This window comes from Aedes aegypti, chromosome 1 (assembly GCF_002204515.2).
Source record: "Aedes aegypti strain LVP_AGWG chromosome 1, AaegL5.0 Primary Assembly, whole genome shotgun sequence".
NCBI classification, from domain to species: Eukaryota; Metazoa; Arthropoda; class Insecta; order Diptera; family Culicidae; genus Aedes; species Aedes aegypti.
Genome location: NC_035107.1, coordinates 150242548 through 150268288, shown reverse-complemented (window position 1 = coordinate 150268288; position 25741 = coordinate 150242548). Strand labels below are relative to the sequence as shown.

Here is a 25741-nt window from a genome sequence, read left to right as displayed (position 1 = left end):
GATCCCGTGAGAAGCTTATACGGTCACACACTAATCAGCTACGTGAACGATATGAAGCCAAAGAACCATCCGTTGCTCAATCAGTTAATCTTCCATGGCAAATCCTCCTACAAGAACATCAAAATTACACCCATATCGAAACAGATGACCTAGAAGAAGAAACCTTCCCTCATGGACCCGATGTCGTACCAGTTCCTGAAGTTTCAGCAACCACTTCAGCAAATGATGACCACTTACGATGTAATACACCTGAACTGGTCCACCCTGAAGCGATAGCTGTTGCCGAACCTGATGAGATCCAACCAGATGAAGCGACTGGACAAGAGCCATCCGTTGATACCGATGTTGAACCACGACCGCTTCGCTCCAAGAAGTTGCCAGCTTGGTTGGCCCCATACGACATATTCTAAAAGGGGAGATGTAGCAGAGCAGTAGGCTTTGCTAACCTTATGTCATTATGTAAAATTCTGTTCTTTGATTATTATCTGTTAGACCTCCAAAGAAGAAGCACACAAATATACTTTGTTCCTTACAAATACCTTATCTTCCTTCAATCCGGAGTCTACAATAGAATCAATTGCAAATCTTCGAGCAATCTGCCTTCGGGCTAGACGAAGAATGCAACGCGCACGCACAGAAGCACAAAGAGAGGAACGCGGTGCAGCATTCAGAGAGGCAAAGTTGGCTCTCAAAAAGGAAATCAAGAGTCGAAAACGGGCATGCTTTGAAAGTCTATGCAAGAGTGCCAATTCTAGTCCATGGGGTGACGCCTACAGAGTGGTAATGGTTAAGACCAAAGGAGCCATAGCGCCCCAAGAGAAATCGCCCGAGTTGCTGCGATCGATAATCGATGTACTCTTCCCGCACCATCCCATAAGCCCATGGCCCCCCGCGCCGTATGCGGCAGATGAAGGAGAAGATGTGGCGAGAGTGACGAACGAAGAGCTGGCAGAAGTCGTGAAATCATTCGCGTCAAACAAGGCACCGGGACCCGATGGTATCCCGAATGTTGCCTTAAAAGCGGCAGTGAACGTGTGAACGTGATGTATGGAAGCGACAGAAATTGGTGCTACTACCAAAGGCGGGGAAACCACCAGGTGACCCGTCGGCGTATAGACCTATCTGTCTACTAGATACGACGGGCAAGTTATTGGAGAGGTTGATTCTCAACAGACTAGTACCGTATACGGAGAGTGCGGACGGCCTGTCCAACAACCAGTTTGGATTCAGAAAAGGTAAATCTACTCTGAACGCCATCCAGTCGGTCGTTCAAACAGCTGAGGTGGCAATCGAGCATAAAAATAGCGGCATCCGTTACTGCCCGGTTGTCACTCTGGATGTGAAGAATGCGTTCAACAGCGCAAGCTGGGAAGCAATAGCACACGCGCTTCACCGCCTCAAGGTACCGGTGCAGTTGTGTAAGCTTCTAGAAAGCTATTTTGATGGTAGGATTCTACTGTATGACACAAAGGAGGGGCAGAAAAGCGTTCGAGTACCTCAAGGTTCAATCCTGGGCCCGCTGTTATGGAATGCGATGTACGATGACGTACTGAGGCTGCCCCTTCCGACGGGTGTTAAGATTGTTGGCTTCGCCGACGATATCACCCTAGTGGTCTATGGTGAATCGATGGAGGAAGTAGAGTTGACAGCAGCGCACTCTATTTCCCTGGTTGAGGAATGGATGGAGTCTAGGAAACTAGGACTGGCCCGTCACAAGACTGAGGTGGTGGTGGTCAACAACCGCAAGTCCGAGCAACGGGCGCTTATCTCGGTAGGTGATTGCACCATAGAGTCCAAGCGATCCCTTAGGCATCTTGGGGTAATGATCGATGACAAGCTGAGCTTCGCTAGCCGCGTTGAATATGCCTGTAAAAGGGCATCTACGGCTATAGCGGCGCTTTCGAGGATGATGTCTAACAGCTCTGCTGTAATTGCCAGCAAACGCAAGCTGCTGGCAAGCGTGGCGCTATCCATACTAAGATATGGAGGACCAATCTGGTCAAAAGCGCTTAGAACGAGCAGAAACCTAAAGCGGTTGGAAAGCACGTACAGGATAATGTGCTTAAGAGTAGCAAGTGCATACCGGACGGTATCTAAAGAGGCCGTGTGCATCATAGCCGGGATGACGCCCATCGGGCTCATCATCAAGGAAGATGTTCAATGCTTCAACTAAAGGGGTACCAGAGGAGTCCGCGACACGTGTAAAGAGGAAACGCTCAGAAGCTGGCAGCAGGAATGGGATAACTCCACTAAGGGTAGATGGACCCATCGGCTAATACCAAATGTGTCAGATTGGTATGGTAGAAGCCATGGGGAAGTGAACTTCCACCTGACGCAGTTTCTGTCAGGACATGGTTGCTATAGACAGTACCTGCATAGGTTCGGGCACTCAGAATCTCCTGCGTGCCCCAATTGTGCTGGTGTAGAGGAAACAGCGGAGCATGTCGTGTTCGATTGCCCCCGTTTCATTGTTGTGAGAGGTCGCATGCTCACTACATGCGGAGGGGACACGTCCCCCGACAATACATATTATAGAGAGAATTTGTGCGGATGCCGAGTGCTGGAATGCAGTAACTACGGCTGTCACTCACATTATGTTAGAATTGCAGCGTCTATGGCGCGCCGACCAAGAGTTGGCTGCAGAGGATTAGCCCTGCCGAGGCTGGTCCCTTGTAACATTGTTTAAGTCGGCTAGGAGAAGCAGTTTGCCTAGGCTACTTCTGCTACACGTGTTGTGCTATATGCACTGGTCCCTTCCCGAAGAAATACCGTAAGGTGGTTCCGGGGAGATGAGGGTCTGAGTCCAAGGGTCATGTCGATGCACTGTTCACCACTTGAGCAATTCTGAATGAATTGCTCAAGCACAGTGCATAGGCTGGTTTTAGCGGGTCGTCGTTGGTGCGTCATCCCCGCATTCCCTGAGTTATCTTCTCAGGGGATCTGTTTGCAGATTTCCCCCTTGTAAAAAACAAAAAAAAAAAAACACGAAAAGTCTACGTTAGCCGGGACGCCAAATTTATCAAGGACGACGTGAAGATAGACCAGACGGATGCGGCCACTGAAGGTAAGAATGTCGACGAAGTTTTCTTTGATGCAGGTCGTCTATGAAACCATGCCATCGAACCAGAGGTTTAACCCGAAGCCAACACCGGTGCTCAACCTCAGATCGAGATCGAAGCACGGCCCGAAGGGCTTATTCACAAATTTCATAACGCTGTAGGGGGTGGGTGGGTGTCCTCGTGTTGTTACAGCTCATACAAAATTGGTAGAATATTCATACAAAAAGCGTTACGAGGAGGTGGATGGGTGTCAAAAAATAACCATTTTTGGCGTTATGAAATATGAGAATGAACCCGAAGCAGACGAAGCTGAAGGCTACGATACAGCGATTGAAGATACGACTCAAACAGACACCGATTTTGAGGGATTCAGCGACACGGACTCGCCGCACCTCGGCGAACCGAGAATGTCTGCACGTCCAACGAAAGGTTTGCCACCTCAACGGTTCCGTGACGTCACCGTCCTCCCGGCTTCGATCGTAAAAACAGTCCGCTCGAGCTTGGAACAGGAAGATCGACGGAGTATTGAAAGCCATGGGATTTAAGCCTGCGGACAGTGACACGTGCTTGTACATCTGAAATCGCAACGGGAAGTTGAGCTACATCCTTATGTACGACTTGCTCGTCGTCTGCAACTCCGAGGCCGAGTTCGACGAGATTTGTCAGCTGCTGCAGGACAAATTCAAGCTTTCCTGCCTCGGTGAGCTCAAGCAGTTCTTGGGAATACGCGTCGAGAAGGCTGGTGATCACTACACCCTTGACCAGGCCAGCTACATCATCCAAGGTACCAATCGACCTCGCGTACCCCAAGCAAAATGAGGAGACGGAACTACCTACTAACGCCTCGTATCGTAGTTTGGTAGGGAGTTTGCTCTACGTCGCGATGAACACACGGCCGGACATCTGCGTGGCCGTCTCACTGCTTGGAAGAAAAGTCACCAACCCGACTAATCGAGATTGGACGGAAGCTAATAGGGTCCTCCGATACCTCAAGGCCACGAAGAACCATCGTTTGCATCTGGGCTCCGGATCCGGCGAAACGGAATGCTTCGTGGACGCCGACTGGGTCGGAGATGAAGGCGACCGGAAGTCACATTCCGGGTTCCTTCTGAAGTTCGGTGGCGGTCTCGTCGACTGGGGAACATGAAAGCAGTCGTGTGTCGCCCTGTCCTCAACGGAGGCCGAATTCGTCGCGTTGGCGGATGGATGCCAGCAGCTCATGTGGTACCGGAAGTTGCTCAACGACCTCAAGCAATCATCGCCCAATCCGATCATCATCTGGGAAGACAATCAATCGTGCATAAAGATCGGAGTCAGAGCGTCTTGAACGGCGTTCTAAGCACATTGACACGAAGTACGCCTACACCAAGGATCTCCAGCAGCAGAGATTCATTGAACTTCGCTACATGACAACAGAGCGCATGGATGCGGACCTCATAACGAAGCCGTTGGAACGAATCAAGCTAGAGAGACACAGAAATGCCATCGGCGTCAAGGAACTATCCGAGATGTCGAGTTGCCAACGTTGAGGAGGAGTGACGGGCTACACAACCCTGTAGCACCGTTGTCAATTTGAAGAGTGAATTATTTCACTCCAACATTTTATCTCATTTATCCCATTTATCCTCACTCGATGTACCTCGCGGGCGCCATCTTAGGATTTGAGCTCAAAACCGAATGTATGTGCAATATGCAGATGTCAAAATGAACTTAGGCACCTACGTGAATTTCACGTAAGTGCGATAGGTAACCTCAGTAAAAATAAACGAGTCACTATTTGATGGGTATGAATGATTTAGTGATCTTCGTCTTAGTCAGGTGAAGTGGAGGTAAAATGGATTTAGAATGATCTACGTGATTTTTCACGTAGCAATGACGTTTGAATTTTTTTGAGTGTAAGAGCGCAAGTCAATCCAAAGCCGATGATACACTGATAAAAATCCACACGCTCGATCTGTGTGTTTAAAATTATGGATCAATTCATGAACGTCCATATCGATTTGCTATGATTTTCTTGCAAACTTCGTGTGTGTTACACATTAAATTCCTGTGTTTTGCTTCATGGATTGTGGAGGTTAGCAGGTGAACCATTACACTCCCATCTGCAGCTACGGCGCGGACGTACACGCATGCGCCATACGCCTTGTTCGACGCGTCGCAGAAGCCGTGGAGTTCTACCGCTTCGGTACTACGACTCGTTCCAACCCATCGGGGAACAGCGATTCCGTCTAAGCCGGTCAAATTCCGTCTATATTCACGCCACTGGTCTTCTAACTGCGGGCTGAGCGGTTCGTCCCACTCGCAGTCGTGCTTCCAGAGGTCCTGCAGGAAGATCTTCGCTTGGATGATAACTGGACCTACCAGTCCTAACGGGTCGAACAAACGAGACGCATCCGAAAGAGCACAACGCTTTGTTATCGCTGTGGACTCATTCCACGCTGGCGAACTGAATCGGAAGCAATCCGTGCTAGGCTCCCAGGTTAAACCTAACGTTTTGACTGCGGCACTCGATGAATCCAGTTCTAGAATCGATCGTTCGTCTCTCAATCCCTCCGGCACTGCTGACAGCAATTCCTTGCTGTTAGAATTCCACTTTCGCAAGGAGAATCCTGCCGATTGAAGCAGATCATTCATCTGACTGACAAGGCGCTTCCCTTCTTCGATGTCGTCTACGCCAGACAGCATGTCATCGACGTAAAAGTCCTTCTTGAGGACCTTAGCAGCAGCAGGATGCGACTCTTCACCTTCCTCTGACAGACGCTGCAGACACTTCGTGGCTAAGTAGGGGGCGGACGCAGTACCGTAGGTGACTGTGGTGAGTGCGAAAGTACGAATTGATTCCGAGGGACTGTCTCTCCAAACGATTCTTTGCAGCTGGTGGTTTGCTGCATTCATGAGTACCATACGGTACATTTTTGCGACGTCTCCTACGAGGGCAAATCGGTGGGTACGGAATCGTAATGTAATGTCAACTATCATGTCCTGAACGACGGGGCCTACCATTAGGGCATCATTTAACGAAACTCCGGTGGACGTTTTGCAGGATACGTCAAATACGACACGTAGCTTCGTCGTCGTGCTGTCCGGCTTCAGAACAGCATGATGAGGCAAGTAATACGACGGGGCGCTCGTGTCTTCCTCGGAAACCTCTCTCATATGGCCCATAGCCAGATACTCGCGCATGAACTCTGCGTACTGCTTCTTCAGTTCTGGATTCATGGCGAATCGTCGCTCTACCCCCAAGAAACGCTTGATTGCTGTCGACCGAGAATCGCCTAGCTGCTGGATCAACCTCTCTTTCTTCGGCAGCGGTTGACTGGCAAGTCTCTACTTCCCAGAACCGCGATAGCTGGTCTTGAATTTCCGCCGTTGAGCAGACGTGAACAAGGGAGTACGATGCCGCTGGACCCTCGGGAATACGACCGGAAACAATCCATCCGAATACGGTGTCTTGAAGAGTTGGGCCGTCGTCGGTTGCTCTCCGTCTTTCCTCCTTCAGCAGCTCCATGTAATATTCTGCTCCGATGATGACGTCTATCGGTCCCATCTCGAAGAAATTGGGATCCGCAAGAAGCGTTGAAATTGGAAGATTCCACGCAGCGGTATTGATACTGACGGTAGGCAGCGACACGGTCAGCTTCGGCAGCACATGGAAGGACATCTCTTCGGCGAATGACGAAATATTCGGCGATCTCGGACCCACTACGGCAGTGACCAGCCTTGTTGACACTGCTTGCGACGATCCAATGCCTTGAATCGACAGATAGACTGGCGTTTCGTCTAGCTTGAGCTTGCTAGCGAAACTCTTTGTCATGAGACAATGTTGCGAACATGAGTCCAGCAGTGCTCGTGCTGGAACGGACTTGCCGTAGCGATCTCGAATGCTGACTAGCGCGGTCGAAAGAATGATGTTTTGTGTCGGTGTAATTGGGAGAGCTACATGTGTTTGGCTTGTGGTGGCGTGTTCTGTGGCTGGCTGAGTGTGTGAGTCTTGAGTGTTGGCAGTGTTAGCGGTCCGAGTCTGTTGGTTCGGTGTTGGCGGCTTGGATTGTGGCTGTCTAGATTGTTGGTTGACTGTCGGGGATCTTGACTGCGTGGGTGGAACGGAGGATCTAGGCTGTTCAGTGTGCAGCAGTGTGTGATGCTTCTGATGACACTGTCGACACGCCCCTTTCTCGCAGGTTCTGGCGAAATGACCAGGATACAAACAATTCCGGCAAAGCTTGTTCCTGTTTGCAGCCTCAATCCTCTCTGGAATACTCATCCGCTGGAACTTCACGCATTGAAACACGGAATGACGCGGCTCACTGCAGAAATGGCACTTCGGGGCGAACTTGAAGGTGGTATGACACACCGCTGGACGAAACTGTCGCTGTTGCACGGAACTTATAGCTTTCGACGGAGCAATCGATTGTAGGACGGAGCAGTGACCCTTCAAAAACTCCATCAGTGCCGAATACTTCGCTACGTCCTTGCTGTTGTGATGGGTCTCCCAGTGACGTAGGGTTGCCATGTCCAATCTGGAACACACCATGTAAGCCAGAATGGTGCTCCAGTCTGATGGTTTCTCCCCGATCTTCTCCAACATCTGCAGGTTTTTCTCGAAGTCGCCAATCAACTGGTTGAGCCCCTCGTAGCTTTCCTTCTTGAGCGCTTCCACGGTAAAAAGTGCGTCGAGATGCGCTTTGACGATCAACTTCTTGTTCTCGTAGCGACTTTCCAATGCCTTCCAGGCCACCGTGTAATTGGCTGCAGATAAATCAATGGAATTAATTTCCTGCAGCGCATCACCGGACAACGATGACCTCAAATAGGTGAACTTGTCCACATCGGAGAGTAGAGTGTTGTCGTGGATTAGACTCCGGAAGCTGTCACGGTATGGCACCCATTCGTGAATCTTTCCACCAAACGATGGCAGCTTTATTTCGGGAAGTTTCACCTTCGCAAACTGAGTCGCCGCTTGTGTATCGGGTGCTTGAAGCGTGGAATTTCTTGAAGAGCTGGTCCCAAGCGATTGGAAGGCCATCAGCTCTGCCTTTAGCGAATAATAACTGTTTTCAAAATCTTGGCGCACCCTATCGTTCTCCTGCATGAGCGTTTCTTCGTCGCCATCGCCATCCTCCAAAGCGTCCTCTAAAAGCAGCTCGATCTTCATTCGCACCTCCACGAATTGGCTGTATATCTTCTCCAGTGCCTCCAAGCGAACGTTCACTTGCCGTACATCTCGCTTCATATCGAAATCATGCACGAAACTCTCGATTCCTTCGAGCGACTTCCGCAGCTGATGCTCCAGCTTATTCAGTGAACGTAGGTCTAGCATGGTTAATCACTGACGTCACTGGCACTATCACTATCGATTAGGCAGTGTAGGCTACTCAATCGAGAAGTATAAAATCACACCACTGCACGGTCGAGCGAAATTTGCACCACTTCACTTCACTGCACTTGCACTTGACACGATCGACTCAACGAACCACCCAACGCGATTCGGTACGACAGACTTACAACCCAAATTCGACAGCAGCAGGGGAACCAACCTCGGAAGAAAACTAAAGCCAACAAATTCCAGCGAAACCGAGACCAAACAAGACTTTGATGAGCGGACACCAGGGCTACTGCTCTTAAATAAAGTTGGACTCACATCACATGCAATCAATCATTTATTTAGAAAATTGCCACAGAGTTGAGAATGGCGTTCCATGCAATTAACGCCACCACACATGCATACTACTCCCTTAATTTCTTCCTGGTCGTATCCGTCCTAGCGCTGCACGTTCAATTCGTCGTCGTCGTCGTCGTTGTCGCCCTGGATGCACTTGACCGGGTAAACACCGTCGGCCGCTCCTATGCCGTTCGTCCACTTCAGGAAAAATCCGCCTCACTACCCACGGCGCGCAAAGTTCTTCTACGATGGCGCAAAATCGCGTCGAAAATGGTGACTGTAACTTTTGTTACTCAGTCACTTTGTTACCGCACAAAGTGATATCGTCCATCGCACTTTTAAACAACTATCACGCACTAATTGTCCTGTGTCCGGAAACCTTCACCGGAACCGTGATCCGGTTCGAAGGACCAAATGTTCGCGCACTAATTAATCACGGTTTTCGGACACGTATTAAAACTCGCGGCGATTGAAATCGAAAAGGGCACTTTATTCACGCGAACAGAAACTAAACTTTTTATTAAACGGACGAGGTGTAGTTCTCGCGGCGGTATATTTACTTCTGCCTTGTCTTTTTCCATCACTACTCTGCGCGGCCAGCTGACCGACGATCGAGAAGCGATCGGGTAAAAAAGCCTATTCACCACATCTACACTTCCTACTGATCGGCCGCTCAAAGTGAAACGGACCGAGAGCCAACACGTATCAGAACAGGAGAGCCTGTGTTACGGTTGCTGTAGTGGGTCCGAGATCGCCGAATATTTCGTCATTCGCCGAAGAGATGTCCTTCCATGTGCTGCCGAAGCTGACCGTGTCGCTGCCTACCGTCAGTATCAATACCGCTGCGTGGAATCTTCCAATTTCAACGCTTCTTGCGGATCCCAATTTCTTCGAGATGGGACCGATAGACGTCATCATCGGAGCAGAATATTACATGGAGCTGCTGAAGGAGGAAAGACGGAGAGCAACCGACGACGGCCCAACTCTTCAAGACACCGTATTCGGATGGATTGTTTCCGGTCGTATTCCCGAGGGTCCAGCGGCATCGTACTCCCTTGTTCACGTCTGCTCAACGGCGGAAATTCAAGACCAGCTATCGCGGTTCTGGGAAGTAGAGACTTGCCAGTCAACCAGCACGCTATCCGTCGAGGAGTCAGCATGTGAGGAGTTCTTCGACAGGACAACATACAGAAACGACGAAGGGAGGTACGTGGTCACGCTGCCGAAGAAAGAGAGGTTGATCCAGCAGCTAGGCGATTCTCGGTCGACAGCAATCAAGCGTTTCTTGGGGGTAGAGCGACGATTCGCCATGAATCCAGAACTGAAGAAGCAGTACGCAGAGTTCATGCGCGAGTATCTGGCTATGGGCCATATGAGAGAGGTTTCCGAGGAAGACACGAGCGCCCCGTCGTATTACTTGCCTCATCATGCTGTTCTGAAGCCGGACAGCACGACGACGAAGCTACGTGTCGTATTTGACGTATCCTGCAAAACGTCCACCGGAGTTTCGTTAAATGATGCCCTAATGGTAGGCCCCGTCGTTCAGGACATGATAGTTGACATTACATTACGATTCCGTACCCACCGATTTGCCCTCGTAGGAGACGTCGCAAAAATGTACCGTATGGTACTCATGAATGCAGCAAACCACCAGCTGCAAAGAATCGTTTGGAGAGACAGTCCCTCGGAATCAATTCGTACTTTCGCACTCACCACAGTCACCTACGGTACAGCGTCCGCCCCCTACTTAGCCACGAAGTGTCTGCAGCGTCTGTCAGAGGAAGGTGAAGAGTCGCATCCTGCTGCTGCTAAGGTCCTCAAGAAGGACTTTTACGTCGATGACATGCTGTCTGGCGTAGACGACATCGAAGAAGGGAAGCGCCTTGTCAGTCAGATGAATGATCTGCTTCAATCGGCAGGATTCTCCTTGCGAAAGTGGAATTCTAACAGCAAGGAATTGCTGTCAGCAGTGCCGGAGGGATTGAGAGACGAACGATCGATTCTAGAACTGGATTCATCGAGTGCCGCAGTCAAAACGTTAGGTTTAACCTGGGAGCCTAGCACGGATTGCTTCCGATTCAGTTCGCCAGCGTGGAATGAGTCCACAGCGATAACAAAGCGTTGTGCTCTTTCGGATGCGTCTCGTTTGTTCGACCCGTTAGGACTGGTAGGTCCAGTTATCATCCAAGCGAAGATCTTCCTGCAGGACCTCTGGAAGCACGACTGCGAGTGGGACGAACCGCTCAGCCCGCAGTTAGAAGACCAGTGGCGTGAATATAGACGGAATTTGACCGGCTTAGACGGAATCGCTGTTCCCCGATGGGTTGGAACGAGTCGTAGTACCGAAGCGGTAGAACTCCACGGCTTCTGCGACGCGTCGAACAAGGCGTATGGCGCATGCGTGTACGTCCGCGCCGTAGCTGCAGATGGGAGTGTAATGGTTCACCTGCTAACCTCCAAATCACGAGTAGCTCCGCTCGAGAATTTGAAGAAAAACAAGAAGTCGCTATCCATCCCTCGGCTAGAGTTGTCGTCGGCGCTACTTCTAGCACACTTGTACGAGAAAGTCGCCAAGAACATCACCGTTGCCACCAAATGTCGTTTCTGGACCGACTCGACCATCGTCGTATGCTGGCTTTCATCGTCGCCATCGAGGTGGAAGCAGTTCGTGGCAAATCGCGTCTCCGAAATCCAGCACATTACAAAGGGTAGTGTCACGTCGCCGGTGAAGACAACCCAGCGGATATCATTTCTCGAGGCATGAGTCCAGCGCAGCTTCAGTACGAGTCTCGTTGGTTTCACGGGCCGAAATGGTTGATGTCGGACGAACATTACTGGCCCAGTTCGGCGCAAATCAACGAGAGCGAGTTCGCTAAGGCAGACCTGGAGGAAAAGTCCATCGTCGCGGCCCTCCCGGCTGTTTCCTCAAGTGAGATATTCGGACTTCGCTCATCGCTAGTAGATCTAGTTCGACTGACCGTTTACATCCGACGATTCAAATGGAATTCGTCACCGGCGAATCGATCCTGTAGGAAAGTAGGCAGCATCACTTCCCAGGAATATGAAGAAGCGATTAACGAGCTGGTAAAGCTGTCTCAGCGGGAAAGTTTCCCGCAAGAATTCTCAGACATTGCCAAACACGGTCAGGTACAGGATTCGTCAAGAATATCGGCGCTAAATCCCCAACTTGTCGGGGGTGTATTGTGCGTTGGCGGCCGGTTGAAAAACGCGGCAGTGGCAGATAGTAGGAAGCATCCTTACATTCTCGACCACCGGCATCCCTTCACCAAAATCGTCGTAGTCCACTACCATCGCAAATATCTCCACGCCGGTCAGCAACAGATGGTATCGGCAGTTCGAGAGCAGTTTTGGCCAACGAGCGTCAGAAATCTCGCAAGACAGGTTGTCCACGAATGTGTCCAGTGCTTTCGTGTGAAACCCAAGATCCAGGAGCAACTGATGGCTGATCTGCCCCCCGAAAGAGTCAGGCCATGCTTCCCGTTCCAGAAAGTAGGAGTCGACTACTGCGGACCGTTTTACGTGGTCTATCCGCAGCGCCGAGTTCGTCTGATCAAGTGTTTCGTGGCAGTATATGTGTGCCTAGTTACCAAAGCTGTACATTTGGAGCTAGCAGCAGATCTGTCGACGCAGGCATTCCTTGCGACATTGCAGAGATTCACTGCACGCCGAGGTAAACCGTCGCTGATAATGTGCGACAACGCGACGAACTTCGTTGGAGCACGACGCAAGCTAGATGAGCTTGCGCAGCTGTTTGCAAGTCAACAACTCACCGAAGCAGTTCTTCGACAGACGATAGAAGACCGAATCGAATTCCGGTTCATTCCAGCCCGCTCACCGAACTTTGGTGGACTGTGGGAATCAGCGGTGAAATCGTTCAAGACCCTGTTCAAACGAACGATCGGCACGCGCAGTCTGGAATACGACAACATGCTCACGGTGCTGGCTCAAGCAGAGTCAATCCTGAATTCCAGACCGCTGACCCCAATCAGCAACGATCCGGACGATTTTGAGGCCCTCACCCCTGGACATTTTTTGATCCACCGGCCGTTGACGGCCATTCCGGGACCTGATCTTGGCGAAGTTCCGGAAAACAGACTTTCGGCTTGGCAAAAGATGACGGATTTCAACCAGAGGTTGTGGAAGAAATGGTCGGAGCAGTATCTGTCCAACCTCCACAATCGGACGAAATGGACGCGACAGAGGGACAACATAGGCGTCGGCACTATGGTTGTTATGAAGGAGGAGAATTTGCCACCCCTGAAGTGGCAGTTAGCACGGGTGATAGAGGTTCACCCAGGTTCTGACGGCAACATCAGAGTTGTCACCGTTCGGACCAAAGATGGCAGTTACCAGCGAGCGATCTCCAAGATCTGTGTGCTGCCAATAAGAGACAATCTTTCGTCTGCTGAAGGGGAGAACTAGGACTCCTCCAACAGCGGAGGTCGAAAGGCCTCCGCAACCCCAGTTAAGTTATGTATTTGTTAAACTTTCGAAAAAGTAATCCGTTCATTTTCCTCCAGACATACCTCTCTCCGTTTGGGTAGACCAAACCTACCGACACTCAATCCAAATCAAGAGTTGTCAAGCGTCCAATATCGTTCAAGTTTGAGGTAATATGTGTCGTTTACGTTGGTGGTAGCTGCATGTTCGTCAGTCTTGTCTCGTCAGTCTAGCAAAGGGCTAGATGTCCGGTAGTATGAGTCATGTCCTGATATTGAACCCCAAACCACGTTTGATATTTCGAGGTAAACTTATCGTGACAGCGAGAAGAGGGAGAAGTGCGCAATTCTACCTACAGGATTCATGCCAAAAACGTCCACGAGTAAGGCCAACTTGCGGAAGATCGTCAAGGTATATTGGATCCGCATTCTCAACCGTCATATCGAGCAACGTTACTGTCGAATATCTACATCAACGGGTATCAGGCATAACATGCTACCGTCGTCAGTAAGAGGGACCGTCGGCGCCGCTCGGGCGTCCACCGGAGGCCTTAGGGCCTCCGTCCAGGCAAGTCATTCTAGTTTCCAAATTTTCATGTAAAAAAGCACCCTCTCATTTTATTTAGAGACCACCAACGCGGCACGAGTTGCCTCCACCTTGTCACATGTCATCTTTAGAGATCAGCCAAATGCCACGTCGAAGTTCCAGGTCATTGAAGCATCGTCATGTCAAGATCCGCAGTCATCAACCCAAATCGCTCAACGAAACCAAGCTGTCGTCAACGTAGTTGAAATTCATCATCGTCGCAGTTTCATCAAGAGTCCAGAGTAGTCAACAAAAATCGTCAGTACAGTCCAATCCAAGTCAAGTCATCACGGTTCTAAAATCAGCGGTCAAGGTTGAGGTTGCAAAACGCACGCGGAGACCTAAAAATCATCACCATCAGAATTGTCACTACCAGAAACATCACAACTGAAATCAGCTGGATGCAAGAGTTTCAGTGCAACATAATTTTACCACCTGCAAGCAATATCATCCGCAATCCGTATCGGTATCCAGCAAGTCCTGGCAGACAGCAGAACATCGAACGGAACAAATTCAGGCAAAAAAAGTTGTCTGCCAGGTAAGTTGTTCCGATTTTACACAACAAACTGCACGACACTACATCCACCTTCATTCTCTTCCGAGGAAAACAACACCATCGATAGTCCTACCCAACAACAGGCTACTGGCACCGAGATCGTTGGTATATAGGCCAAGGTCATTCTCAGTGGCTACCGTCGTCGCAGTATATGGGTCATCAGTACCAACCAGCAGCATCAGAGCAATATAGTATATAAGCAAAAAGTGAATTTGATAGTGTTAAGGAAGAATTTAAAAACAAATGTTAGTTAGAGTAAGATAGATTGAAATCAAGAGATTCCAAGGCGGCCGGCATATGGTCAAGCAAGATAGAGCTAAGAAAAATGAGTGACCGATCATGTTCCACAGCAACCGTAACACAGGCTCTCCTGTTCTGATACGTGTTGGCTCTCGGTCCGTTTCACTTTGAGCGGCCGATCAGTAGGAAGTGTAGATGTGGTGAATAGGCTTTTTTACCCGATCGCTTCTCGATCGTCGGTCAGCTGGCCGCGCAGAGTAGTGATGGAAAAAGACAAGGCAGAAGTAAATATACCGCCGCGAGAACTACACCTCGTCCGTTTAATAAAAAGTTTAGTTTCTGTTCGCGTGAATAAAGTGCCCTTTTCGATTTCAATCGCCGCGAGTTTTAATACGTGTCCGAAAACCGTGATTAATTAGTGCGCGAACAGATTGATTCATCAACCGACAACAGGGATTTCATATTTTTTCCACATAAGTTCCCGAAGCTTTCTCTTCAGATTCATATGTGTCAACCTATGGACGCATAGATCATCACTCCAACACGGAATCAGTGTGTTTTGCTTATGGTTATCTTGTGTCATAATAATCATGTTCAAGTTGGTCGATTCATTGATTTGCGCAATGAGATTGTTATGATGAAATCCATGAGCTATGCTATCGATTTCCATGTTCAAAACTTCTAAATTGTTTGTGATCAACCCATGGGATGCATAGTGAACTGAATTGCGGTTGGACCTCGTGTCGAACGACAGTTATCATCATGCTTCCAAAGAGAAGAAGCAAATTTTGAAGCTGAAAGTGTTAGATGAAAATTTGTGAATTCGATTTTTCTTTTATTAGTGAAGTTGACCGATATACGAGAATTCTACCTTTCTATAAGAAAACATTGATTATAATGTATAGTTTAGTAGAAAAATCGGATTCCACTAACAGATTTTCCTGGCTTTCAGTTTCGAGAAAAAATGGAATATACTTATCCCTGGCTTCCCAAATTATGGATTTGCGGCGCCCCGCTTGTTGCTGGCTCACGGGTTTGAAAAAAAAATCAAGAGAGCTTGCGACAAGCAGAGGAGCCTCGGATCCATATTTTTGGAGCAAAAGCTTTTCTACCAAATTTCTTCTTTCTGTCCCATGACATTTATGTTCTATCACACATGACTATCTAAAGCTACTACATTTCGAATACAATAAGCAAATCAGTTGGTTTTCATGATTTAGTATTTGGAAATTCATGTTTGTTTCACATGACAACCTAATGTTGATACACATGTTTTTATACCGTGAAATCAATGATGAAATCCATATGGCTACCACACTCAAATCATGTGGTTTTCCTCATTGCGCAAATCTATAAGTAAAACACACGACCTTGACGTGTAGATTTTTCTCAGTGTAGGAGGGGTAATGCCATAATAGTCTATGTTGACCACGCAAACGCCATGGGAAAAGGAAAATTGGATTGGCTTAGGTGTTAGGTAAATGAGATAGACTTGACACAATAATGCTAAAAATGCTGCAAAATGCAATGAATCCCTAGATCAAACAATTCTATTGACTACTAGTGGTCCCTGCAAACTTCGTCTTGCCATCAAGTAGGCTGTTTGAAAACGTCAAGAATCCCCCCATACAAAATTACACCTTAGTCTTCTCCCGTTTCCCAATTATTTCGGACACTTTCCTGAACTTTCTCCTCGCACGAACACGTCGCATCCCTTGTGGAGTGTAACAGTGAAAAACTTACGTCAATCCGTTGACCCGTTCTCAAGTCATTTCGTGACATACAAACATCACTCCATTTTTATTTATATAGATTTAAAAGCCTACGATCAAAGTAATTTAATATTGAAATAGTATTTTTACACGTAGAAAGTAAGGAAAAAATCAATATTTAGAAAACATATGAAATCCACTGATCAAATCAAATATATTTGAGAAATAAACTTAGAATGGCGACATGAGAGATGTTAAATTAAACATTTTAGGACCCTATTGAAGCTTCGAAGTCCCATGAACTGCCGATGCAGATGGGTGGAAAGTCAAAATGCGTTAATTTACGCAGCGTCGGCGCCTTAGTGACCTATCAAATGCGCGCTCTTGAGTTGTTAATTATTCCTCAACCAATTTTTTCAGAAATATCTTTAGAGAATCCATCAGCAGTTTTACCTGTGATTCCATCAAAAGTTAAACAAAAAATCCATCCAGGGATTGTACCAGCATTTGTACTACAGGGATTCCATCAGTAATTTTACCAGGAATTTCTCCAGGTAATCCTCTTGGAATTAGGAATTCTACCAAAATTCCTTCACGATTCAACTAGGTGTTCCTCCAGTGATTTAACAAGAAATTCCTTTCGAAAGTTCACTTGGAATTCCTGATGGGATTCCATCAGGAGTTCCTACAGGGATTCCATCAGTGATTCCTCTGAGAATCTTCCTCTTCTTCTTGGCGTTACGTCCTCACTGGGACAGAACCTGCTTCTCAGCATAGTGTTCAATGAGCACTTCCACAGTTTTTAACTGAGAGCTTTTTTGGCGTTACGTTTTCACTGGGACAGAGCCTGCTTCTCAGCTTAGTGTTCAATGAGCACTTCCACAGTTTTTAACTGAGAGCTTTCTTTGCCATTTTCGCATTCGTACATCGTGTGGCAGGTACGATGATACTCTATGACTAGTGAAGTCAAGGAAATTTCCATTACGAAAAGATCCTGAACCGACCGGAAATTGAACCCAGAAACCTTCAGCATGGCTTTGTTTTGTAGCCGCGGACTCTAACCACATGGCTAATGAAGGCCTCTAGAATCAGAAGTTATTCTAGGGAATTAAACACGATTTCATCCAGGCGAAGGATTCATTCAGGAGTTCTTTCAGGGTTTTTATCAGGACTCCCTCTAGGGATTCCATCGGAAGTTCCTCTACGGATTCCATCGGAACTTCCTCTAGGAATTCCATCAAGAGTTGTTCTGGGGATTTCATTAGATGTTCGTCTAGGGATTCCATCAGGAATTCTTTCAGAGACTCCATTTGAAATTGCTCCAGAGATTCGATCTGGAGTTCTTCAAGGGATTGCACCTAGAACTCAACTAGGGATTTCATCAGAAGTTTCCACAGAGATTCTATCAGGAGATATTTCAGAGATTCCACCTGGAATTCCTCCATGGACTATGTCAGTAGTTGCTCTAGATCTAGATATTCCATCAGGAGCTCCTATAGCGATTCCATAGGGAGTTCTTTTAGGGGTTTTAAGCAGGAGTTCCTCCAATGATTTCATCTGGAGTTCCTGCAAGAATATCTTTAGGAATTCCTACTAGGGTTCCATCAGGATTTTCTCCCGATTCCATCAGGAATTCCTGCAGGAATCACCATTAAATTGTAATTGTAGTTTATTTATCATACGTGGGCCTTTTAGTTTACTTTTACATAAGATCAAGGAAAGAAAAACGTGATTAAAATTACATAGTGGACAAATCGAATAACAATCAATATGCGTAATGAATTAATGAAACAATTCTAATCAAGTGCTCTAAGAGATTGCTTGAATGACTCGAACGATGCTGCCGCTTTGACATCGGCGGGTAGCCGATTCCAGCACGAAATCCCGTAGATCAGGACGCTTTTTCTCCTTGTTTGTGTGTGCGGCGGTACCACGTACATCCTCGAACGTTCCATCTGACCTCGTTGTAGACGCTCCAAGATGTATTCGGGAAGCCGTTTGTGCCAAGCTTGGTATAGGAAGTGACATATTCGCCGATGGTAATTGTCCGGTAGGTCGTGGCCAAGTATCGCGTTGCGGACGGGTACAGTCGTGTCATAACGGTTCATCTTGAATACGAAACGAAAATTGACAGGAGTTCCCTTAGAGATTCCATCAGGAGTTCCTCTAGAGATTATATCAGAAGTTTCTTCAGAGATTTCACCTGAATTCTACAGGGATTACATCTGAAGTTTCTTCTAGAGATAACATCAGGATCTCTTCTGGGAATTACATCAGGAGTTATTTTAGGGATTTTAAGAAGAGTTCCTACAGGGAAAACAACAGAAGCCTTTTTTGGCATTTCATCAGGAGTTCGCAAGAGATTCCATCAGGAGTTCTTCTAAGGACTTTATCAGGAGTACCTTTAATTGAAAAATTACTAGAAAGAATTGCTGAAGAAATTTCTGGTGGATTTTCTGAAGTAACTCCTTGTGGAATTTAAGGAGGAGTCCTAGAAGCGAGCCCTTAAAAAAGCCCTGGTGAAATCCTTGGGGGAATTTCTAGTGATGAATTTCTGGAGAAACCCCTTGAGAAGTATCTGAAAGAATTCGTGATGTGATTTCTGCTTGAAAGCTTTCGTTTAATAAATATTTTGACAGTAACCAAAGGTCGTTTGATTTATGTATAAACAATATTTTTCCTTAGGGTGGCCAAATCTGGTACATTTCCCCTACCATAAAATCTATTGTTTTGGTTTGAATTTGGTATGGCAAAATTTTCCCTCCCCTTGGTTATGCGACCTTGCCGCGATGGGAGGGCATAATCCATTAGCCCATATGATGGAAACCAAAGGCGTAACCTGTAGTGGTGGTATCACATTTTGGCACTTTTTGCTTAAAGCCGCGTCATAATTCATATGGCATAGACGCAATAATATCTCGGATGTGATCCAACGGACATTCTGCGTCATTGATAGAATTGATGCCCATTTCAAATAATTAATCTATTCGAAGTGGACATTAATACTATTGGGGACGTTCAGTTTGCCTTTTGCTAACCAGAATGATCCGTAGCCACTCTTACTATTAGCTAGCTAGATACATCGTTATCATATACGACGTAGGGAATACATAGGAACTCTTAGGAAAATGACTAGTGGATTCACTGAGTAGAAATAAGTGGCGACAATCTTATTTTAATATGGTTTTTACATTGCCATAATAAGAAATACCTCTTTTGTAACAGCGGTATAAATAATCTAATTCCAGCTTCATTTTCGCAAAATTTACAAGTAGAAAGTAGGCGTTGTGAAGCATTGCATTTGCCACCGAAAAGTGAATCATGTAGGAGACTGTAATAGAAGCCTAAGGTAACTTTACTTTTCAATATTCACTATAAAATGACTGTGGAAAGTAAGACGCTGAGATCGATCATTAGGGTACACTTGCTAGTTTCGAAAAATTGTTGAACAGACAAGGAAAGTGACTTTTTTCTTCAAGGATATATGAACGTAATGACCAATAAATACTTTTAACAACAACAAATTAAATCAACTAGAACTACTACTAAAAAGCCTAATTTTGTTAAAACTTGACGACAATTGACATTTAAGACTCTAATCTAACGTAAAAGACAGGAGTAATCAGAATAGCACTTGAATGACAAATTATTCAAAACCATTTCGACTAAACAGTATTATTAATGACACTACTACACTACTATTTCAAACAAATTCTGATGGAGCTGCTGATTTTCACAATGCTTCCTTTTCTCAGAAGCAAGGGAATATGGGTACTTTTCAAAAACTACCACGTCACAATACTAATAAAAAACAGTGTTCATGTGGGCGCCATTGCCTAGTCCGTCTGAGTATTGGTCCTGGTAGAGGGGAAACTTGGCAAAAGCCAGACCGAGGGTTCAGCCTTGACAAGTTAAGCTGTCAGGCAGCTCCAACTGAATACCATACAAAAAAAAAAAAAAAAAAAAATTTGGTATGGCAAAATTTTCAAAAATCTAACGGCCATTTTTTTTTGTTTTTAATACCATTTACAGTTCATTCAGTTGTAGAAAACTTATAACAGATTGGTATTGTAAAATCTACGTTTCGTTTTTTATATGTTTTATTAGGGTCGTCTGGGACTTCAGTACAAAATCCCGCAGTCCACTGTATTCTCTACATTAAAGCGACCATATCTGTCCCGCGAAACGCGGGACACCCTGTCAGATCTCGTTCCCAATTAAACATTATTCGTATTGGATGTGTATTTTACAAACATTTTAAGTCTAAATCATGATCTAACTTTTCAGTTTAGTCAAACAATTAGATTTGACGCAGTAATATAATGTTGAAAATTGCGTTGTCCCGCGAAACGCGGGACGTCTGGTCACCTTACTCTACATAAATATAGTATCTATAAATTTAATGTACCCGCCTCTTGGTTATGACCTGAGAGTTATAACGACTGATTGCACGATCGAAATCCAGTGGACATTTCTTGCCCAGAACAAAACGATTCAGTGTTTGGAACACATCATAATGTTGTCTCCCAGAATGTGGTAAAAATCACTATTCTTCCTTTTCTTATGTGCTAAAGGCAATGTCTAAACAACCACAGGGCACTTATTTACCGGCATATACTTATTATGCCCGTAACCCATCTAAAATTTCCTCTTAGCGTACCAAACATTTTTAGTATTTATTATAAGCTTGAAAAGAATTAGCGCAAATACACTTCATTCGATAGGAATAATGTTTGTACAACCTTCAAACTTACGATGTCTAGTACCGCTACTGGCGTTGTAGTTCATGTTTTTCGTCGTCGAATATGCGGGCCTGTTAATTAAGCTCAAATTTCACTATTTTTGAAGATTTCTTTTTTTTTAATTATGAGCTGAAATTTTGCTCATTTACACATCATCACTGAACAACATTGAAGAAAAACTAAAAAGAGACGTCAAATAAAAATATCGAAAATCCAAACTGATCTAAACTTGACAGCGAGAGACACGAGAGATGATCCACACGGAAAAACCATTTTACCTCATTTTTGAGTTGACTACCCAAAATTAAGTTTATTGATTATTCTCTCAACCCAAAATCTCTCGGTATTCTCTCTCTTCCCTACCAATGTTGTCAAAAATAGAGAGAGCTGCACCTACCTAATGGGGGTAGTTTGGCTCAATAAGGCAGCATCCATTTATTACGTAACGCCAAAATTGGCCCCTGACAACCATATATCGATACACAGTGTTCTTCGTAGCCATGATGTCCCGGGCGATAAGTGAATATCGACCACTGTGAGTTGTAAGAACTGTGAAAACAAAGACCATTGTTTTGTTTAATTGTTTGTTATGGTTTGATTATCAATTTTTGATATTGTTACATCAGCTAATAATGTGCCAAAAAGTTGAAGCACATTCAACATTTCGATAGTTTTGGAAGGAAAGAAAACATTGAAAGGCATCCTGCAAGCCTCCAAGCAAGCAATCAGTTATTTTATTGCGACACTTGCTCGATTACGGATCATAAACATTAAACAAAACTTCGCATCCTGATTGCACTCTCGATTCAATTTACCCGAAAAAGGGTAAACACATAGAGATGTTGACTACGATAGAAGTCGTCCCGTGCCATGGGCCTGCTTTAAGCTAAGCACGCTGCTCCGCTCAAGAAAAGTAAAAATTTCTGCGGAAGAAATGGTCAAGAAATTGTCTACAGTGAGCTCCATTTGAAATGACATTTCTTTTCAACTGCGTACTGCGATCAGAAAAAAGCGCATTCTTGATTGATTCCTTGCAGAAATTTTCCATGCATCAAGATAGGCCGAGAAATTACTTGTCAGCAGCGAATCAGGCTTTAAAGGCAAAGTACCCAATGGAGGCCTTGGAAATTTAGCCAAATTTGGGTTATTGGGCTCAACTACGGTTTTGCGTTGAAACAACTCAAATTTGAGTAGATCCGCGTTGCCATGCAAAGAGATACCCAAAATTTTACGTGAACTATACCCAAAATTGAGTATAGAGCTTAGTGACATTTGAACACACGTATACTAGCATACGCTCGTCATACACGCTAAGAAAATATTATACTAAATGGCTTAAATACCATTCTAAAACCATATTCGGTTTATTCACTCACTGCTATGCATATTAGCTTATTAAGCTTGGCTAGTATAAACAGGTTTTATTTTGGTAAATGATTATTCGGGATATAAACATTTAACGTATAAAGTTCTAAAATCATGTGTTATGAATAAAATTGGCCATTTTTCTTTATTTACGGTAAACAATGGCCAGAAAAACTTAATAATGTACACTTTGTATATAGCGCATTTATTTTCATATCCTTGGTCCAAATTTCCCGCATTTTCATATAAAATTGGTTTTATTCCGCCCTTGCTGCAGATGAATTTCCACATGCTCATCTCAGCAGATGTTTGGAGACGTATTTCTAAATTATGCATAGGAAAGCTTAAAAAGAATCTGTTTTCTAATCTTCGCAATGAATAAAATGTACAAATGAGTTCAATCGCATATAAAATATATTAATTAGAATTTTCCATTATCTCCGTGTACACAGTTTGATTTTGTTTTCCTCAAAGAAACTTGCACACGCTTTCCAGACTCATCAAAATGCATATGGAAATATTACCCAATCTGAAAAATTTACACCCTGTTTCTGGGTGTTTTCCGAGACTGAGTGCATATTGTTTTCCTGAGGTTCATAACCACATCTACACTAGGGCACCCATACCATTGGGCGTGATAACTACTATATATCGATTACTCTTTCAACCCAAAATCACGAATGTTGTCAAATCTGTGTGATTTGTTCAAAAGGGCGAAACTTACAAATCTGGACAAACATTTCAAAAGGGCACATCGAAAATGGTAAACATTGGCTTTGCAAGATAATTCAATACGATCATGCTAACCAATACCACTATCAGGAAGAGCTAAGATCAATCTTTCTGATAGTGGTGTTAGTTTGTGTGGGCGGTCTGAAAAGGGCTCAAAAGCAACGTTTCTGAAAAAGGGCTCAAGACCTCTTGGGCCCTTTTCAAATGTTTGGCCAGAAATATAAACAAATTCGGTTATAACCTGTAGATGCATCGGCTCGCAATGTAGTTTCAAAAAAAAACCTACGCAATTTTAATATGAACAGAATTTGCCGAGGGTGCTATTTCGCTCATTTCCCCACATTAAAAACAAGCAGTGGCAAGAGGGCTCATTTACAATTTCAATTCAATTTTGGGCACTTGTCATGTTAATGCTGATTTCAGACATTCACTATTGGATAATTTTCATCATAAATCAATTTATCATAACTATACTCATATATAGAACTTTCGTGTGCACAGGATCCCCGATAACTACGATATCAACTTCAAAATTGAAGATTTAATTTGGATTAATTTGATACCTTAGCTCACCCCATAGCAGTGGTGGAAAAGTTCGCATCACGATGCAGCTCACGAATGTATACCAACGTATAACAAACATCACAGACTCGTGTATTGGCTAGGTGTGAGTAAGTCCGCACCCGTCTGCTCGGGAGAACATGTTAAAAGTATTAGCAACTAGCTCGGTAACGTTTACTCGCGAGTAACCGAGCAAAGTGTGATTTATTATGGTTTTGACTGACAAATTAATTTTATAATCAGCAAATCGACAGTAAACTACTAGTTTGTAGTCAAAAACACTTGGAAACCATAAATCTCGGAGGGAAGAAGCTTTTTTCCCAAAAGCACAATATGACTCTGAATAGCTCCGTACACGTTCGCGAATCACTTTTAGCTTCGGTTACTCGGGAGCACGACAAATGCGAGTAAACCAGCGCTCTGACGCTCGGGAGCGTTTGGTTTTGTTTTTGTTCCATTTCAGAAGAAATGTTCGCCATTTCCATCACTGCCCCATAGTAACACACATGCGCTAGTGTCTATGCACGAAAAATCGCTAAAAGGTGACGCAGAAAATATTTGTATCACAGACAAACAGACGTAACACTTGGAACAAATCTTGATCAAAATCATAGTCACGAAGGCATGTACGCCCAATTTTAAAATTAGTGTGTTTGGCCGACAGGCCAACAGATGGCGGTAGTGTGTAAACGTCAAACGCGAACAAAAACGATGCGAGCGCTGCGGGTGGCGGATTGGCCACCTACCATATTTTTGAATCGAACGTTAAAAAGGTGGTCGATGGACAATGATGAGAGTGTGACGTCTGTTTGTCTGTGTTTGTATGCTTGAAAATAATACATTTACCAAAATTTGGCTTATTTGGCCAAACAACCCCCATTGGGTAGGTGCAGCTCCTCTTTAACAACATTGGTGAGGAAGAGAGAGAATTACCGAGAGATTTTGGGTGGAGAGAATAATCGATACAGTGGGGATTCGCTCGTTGGGGGTCCGCTACATGGAATGACTCGATGGTTGGAGTCAAGAGAAGATTTCAAACTGACTTTGACGTCTAACCACCATCGCATTGAAGTCTGCATATAGTGGTTATCACGCCCAATGGAATGGGTGCCCTACACGCTAAGAACAGTCTACCCAAATATGGGTAAAGTTTACCCATAATCCATGAAAAGTACACCAGGGGGGGTATACGCAACGAGGTGCGCCTACCGTTCATGTTTTGTGAGTGTATTGGGTCCTAAAATGTTTAATGAAATCTTGTTTCTATTTAATGACACGAAAGACCATGTTACTGCAACTATTTTAGCAATTTTTCCCGCTCAAACAACGGCTACATCATATTTAAACTTTAATTTAAAAATTTGGTCCATAAATGACCCTTGACACTTTTGATCATGTTTGACGTTCGCTTAATCGACAAAAACACCACAGGGCTTTTAGTTTTAACACTGGGGTTGTTCCTATCTGACATTTCGGAAGGGACACGGAAACCAAAATACACCCAAAATTTGAGTTTTAGCCAAGGAGTGTGACAAAAACTAAAAAAATGTTTTTTGACTTAAACAAAAGAAAAACATTACAAAATTAAGTAAACATGTGTTTTTGGCCTAAGCTCAAGCGTTTGGCACTAAAATTGGGGCAGGCCTTTAGGACCCTATTTGGAACACGGAAATCGACAGCAAGCTCATCGATTTCAAATTGACCAACTTGAACATGATGATCATGACATAAGATAATCATAAGTTAAACACACTGAATCCGTGTTGGGTGATGATCCATAGCACCCATAGGTTGACGTACACGAATTTGAAATGGAAAGCTTTAGGAACTTATGTGGAAAACTATGGAATTCATGTTGTCGGTTGATGAATCAGTCCATGAAGCAAAACTCAAGAATTGAATGTGTAATTCACACGAAGTTTGTAAGAAAATCACAACAAATCGACATAGACGTTCATGAATCGATCCATAATTTTAAACACACGGATCAAGCGTGTGGATTTTTTTTAGTGTACTTAGGACGTTTTGAAAAGTTACGCGAGAATTCATTAGTAACCTTGGCCCAA

At 45.1% G+C, this 25741-nt stretch overlaps 1 protein-coding gene across 2 annotated transcripts in view; it reads right to left on the bottom strand.

The window, feature by feature from the left end:
* Positions 1 to 21205, bottom strand: part of LOC5566651 (protein YIF1B-A) — an 82590-nt gene extending 61385 nt beyond the window's left edge. Inside the window, exon 1 of one of the 2 annotated variants that reach the window (XM_021850915.1) lies at positions 21018 to 21205. In XM_021850915.1, coding sequence (XP_021706607.1) covers positions 21018 to 21063 — 46 coding nt within the window. In that variant the 5' untranslated portion in view covers positions 21064 to 21205. The remainder of the gene's footprint in view (positions 1 to 21017) is intronic. The other variant, XM_001650964.2, reaches the window with a different exon arrangement.
* Between the last annotated feature and the right edge of the window lie 4536 nt (positions 21206 to 25741).